This window comes from Quercus suber, unplaced genomic scaffold (genome assembly GCF_002906115.3).
Source record: "Quercus suber isolate HL8 unplaced genomic scaffold, Cork oak 2.0 scaffold_211, whole genome shotgun sequence".
Taxonomy (NCBI): Eukaryota; Viridiplantae; Streptophyta; class Magnoliopsida; order Fagales; family Fagaceae; genus Quercus; species Quercus suber.
Genome location: NW_027069669.1, coordinates 145,051 through 148,616, shown reverse-complemented (window position 1 = coordinate 148,616; position 3,566 = coordinate 145,051). Strand labels below are relative to the sequence as shown.

The 3,566-nt window shown below is 41.2% G+C and overlaps 2 protein-coding genes across 2 annotated transcripts; one reads left to right on the top strand and one right to left on the bottom strand.

Moving 5' to 3' along the window:
- Nucleotides 1–1,160, top strand: LOC136070108 (pentatricopeptide repeat-containing protein At1g09900-like; the record flags this gene model as incomplete). Its single annotated transcript, XM_065779503.1, is given in 1 exon segment — nucleotides 1–1,160. A coding segment is annotated over 1 exon segment (777 nt), but the record flags the coding sequence as incomplete, so codon positions are not given.
- On the bottom strand, nucleotides 834–2,723 carry LOC136070115 (pentatricopeptide repeat-containing protein At1g09900-like). The gene has a single exon (XM_065779543.1). The coding sequence runs from the start codon at nucleotides 2,721–2,723 to the stop codon at nucleotides 834–836; it is 1,890 nt and encodes a 629-aa protein (XP_065635615.1).
- Nucleotides 2,724–3,566: the final 843 nt, after the last annotated feature.

Genomic DNA, 3,566 nt, shown 5'->3' with positions numbered 1-3,566 from the left:
AGGGGTTGTAAACCGAGTGTTGTTACGTTTAATACGGTGTTACATGCCTTGTGTAAGGAAGGAAACATGGTGCAAGCGAGAAAGCTCTTTGATGGAATTCATGATATGGGTGTCTATCCGGATGTCACGATGTTTAACACCTTGATGGATGGATATATTAAGGCGAGGGACACTGCTCAAGCAAACATGCTTTACGACGAAATGAAGAATAAAGGTGTATCTCCTGATGGGATAACGTTTAATATTTTGGTAGCAGGTCATTACAGGTTTGGAAGGGAAGAGGATGGTGATAGGTTGTTAAGAGATGTGTCTATATCGGGATTGTTCCCGGATTCTTCACTTTATGATATTTCGGTTGCAGGGTTGTGTTGGGCAGGTCGGTTTGATGAGGCCATGGAGTTTTTAGAAAATATGCTTGAGAAAGGAATTCCTCCTAGTGTGGTTGCTTTTAACTCAATTATTGCAGCTTATAGCAGGGCTGGTTTAGAAGCAAAGGCCTATGAGGCGTATAGAATTCTGGTTAGATTTGGTTTAACTCCTTCATCTTCCACATGTAGTTCTTTGCTTATGGGTTTATCCCAAAAGGGGAGCCTGCAAGAAGCCAGAGAACTATTGTATAATATGATAGAGAATGGTTTTCCCATCAATAAAGTGGCATACACGTTGCTTTTGGATGGATATTCCAAGATAGGGGATCTGGAAGGGGCTCAAAATCTGTGGAATGAGATGGCACTGAGAGGGTATCTCCTGATGCTGTTGCCTATTCAGCCTTTATAGATGGACTTTCAAAAGCAGGTCTGGTGGAGGAGGCATATGATTTGTTTTTAGAAATGTCAAGGAAAGGGTTTGTGCCAAATAATTTTGCATATAATTCTTTGATTGGTGGGTTTTGTAACCATGGGAAACTGAGTGAAGCATTGAAATTGGAAAGAGAGATGAGGCAAAAGGGACTCCTTCCGGATATGTTTACCACCAATATGATCCTTAATGGATTTTGTAAACAGGGTAGAATGAAGGCAGCGATTGATCTCTTTATGGACATGCAGCGGACTGGGTTGAGCCCTGATATTGTCACATATAACACTTTGATTGGTGGTTGTTGTAAAGCATTTGACATGGTTACCGCAGATGAGTTTGTGAATAAAATGTATGCCAGTGGTTGGGACAGATGAAGGAGTTAAACCAAATCTAACCAGAATTCTATACGCCTCATAGGCCTTTGCTTCTAAACCAGCCCTGCTATAAGCTGCAATAATTGAGTTAAAAGCAACCACACTAGGAGGAATTCCTTTCTCAAGCATATTTTCTAAAAACTCCATGGCCTCATCAAACCGACCTGCCCAACACAACCCTGCAACCGAAATATCATAAAGTGAAGAATCCGGGAACAATCCCGATATAGACACATCTCTTAACAACCTATCACCATCCTCTTCCCTTCCAAACCTGTAATGACCTGCTACCAAAATATTAAACGTTATCCCATCAGGAGATACACCTTTATTCTTCATTTCTTCGTAAAGCATGTTTGCTTGAGCAGTGTCCCTCGCCTTAATATATCCATCCATCAAGGTGTTAAACATCGTGACATCCGGATAGACACCCATATCATGAATTCCATCAAAGAGCTTTCTCGCTTGCACCATGTTTCCCTCCTTACACAAGGCATGTAACACCGTATTAAACGTAACAACACTCGGTTTACAACCCCTCACAATCATCAAATGCACCCAATTAAGCGCATCAGAAGTCCGTCCCCTCATACAATACGCATTGATCACAATGTTATAAGTATAAACATCCGGCTCGCAACGAAATTTCCACATCACATGTAACAAACTCTCTCCAATTCTAACCAACCCTTTTCTACAAAACCCGAGAACCATAACATTGAATGTATAAATACAAGGACAAGGCCCTCTCCGAACCATGTCCCTAAACAACTTCCACACGCTACCATAATCACCAACTCTAAGCAACAACTTGAAAAGCACTGTAATGGCTGACAAACTCGGCCTCAAACCCACTTTCCTCATCCTACAAACAACCCCAATCGCCTCGCTACTCATCTCCACGTTCACAAAACCCCGCATCAGGGTGTCGAGCACCGAGAAACCCGACTCGTACTCGCGGTGATTCCTCCACATAAACTCCACAACCCCTTCGCTCCGACCCGACCCAATCCTCGCAACGACGCACGAAACCACGTCCTGCGCGAGGAACCGGAGATTCTCCGCCGCTAAAATATGCGCGGCGACGCAGCACTTCCGGACGGCCTCTTCGTCGGAACCGTCCCGAAACGCGAGCTTGAAGAACGCGAAACCGGTTTCTCGGGTCCCAAACAGTTTCATCGCCTTGACTAAGGAAACTGGGCAGAACCGCTTCGAAAACGCTTTCAATAGAAATCCCATTTGGGATTTGATCGCTTTCGATAGCCCAACTGCGATTCTTCGCCGCTCGTTTGAATTAACGACAATGGGGCTAGCGCTAAAGCTAGAGCTAGAGCTACATGAATGATTTGACGCGTTACTGCGAGGCAAAAATTGCTCGAGGAAATCGAAATTTTGAGAATGGGAAGAAGAAGAAGAAGAAGAAGATGAAGTGACATGTGAGGCTTTAGGGTTTAGGGTTTTAGGGGAATGAGTGAGATTGAGAGGGTTTAGGGTTTGAGAGTGAAAATGTACCTGGACAGTGTTGCGCACTCGGCGCACTTTAGCAGACATTCGAAGGTGGCGGAGAGTGGTCGGAGGAGGAAATGGAAGTGGCGGAGTCACCGGCGCATTGTAGCAAAGAGTAGGAGTTTTTTTTCGGGGAGGAAATGTTTTTTTTTGAGGGATGGACCGTGGGCCCTTTTTGGTATAGGATCTGTGGAAGTTCAAAGTTGGGCAGGAAAATGCGCTGGATGGGCTTATTCGTGGCCTATTTTCCATGAACATGGTGGAACAGTGTTTAACAACAAAATTGAAAATTAACACTATTTAATAACGATATAAGTAGGAGGTACTATTTAATAAATATATAAGTAGGATATATATTTATATTTATATTTATATATTTAATATATATATTATATTTATATTTATATATTTAAATATTTATATAAATATATATATATATATTAGAGAAAGATACATGAATCCACCGACTAATAATCCATCCACATAGAAATATGGAACAGACATGCATGAAGAGAAATATGGAGAGAGATTTTCTTCTTTTTCTCTCTTATTCAATCTTGCACACAATTCTCTTACCCAATAATGGATATGTTAATCCAATTTATAGAATTTGGCGTGAATAATGGCGTATAAAACACTAAAGAGAGATAACTCTGGGTTATATATTAAGTAGACCTGGCGGCTGGCTGCTTGGCCCATTGTAGACAAATTTTAAAAAATTTAAAAACTTAAGCATATGGGCAAGAGTCGGTAATCATGCATGTTCAATGAATAATAGACACATAAGGAACCAAAAAAAAAAAAAAAAAAAACAGGTTCAAAGAATTCTGCAACCTCCAACTTTTATGAAATTCTAACCATGAGAAAGACATTATTGAATATAGTAAA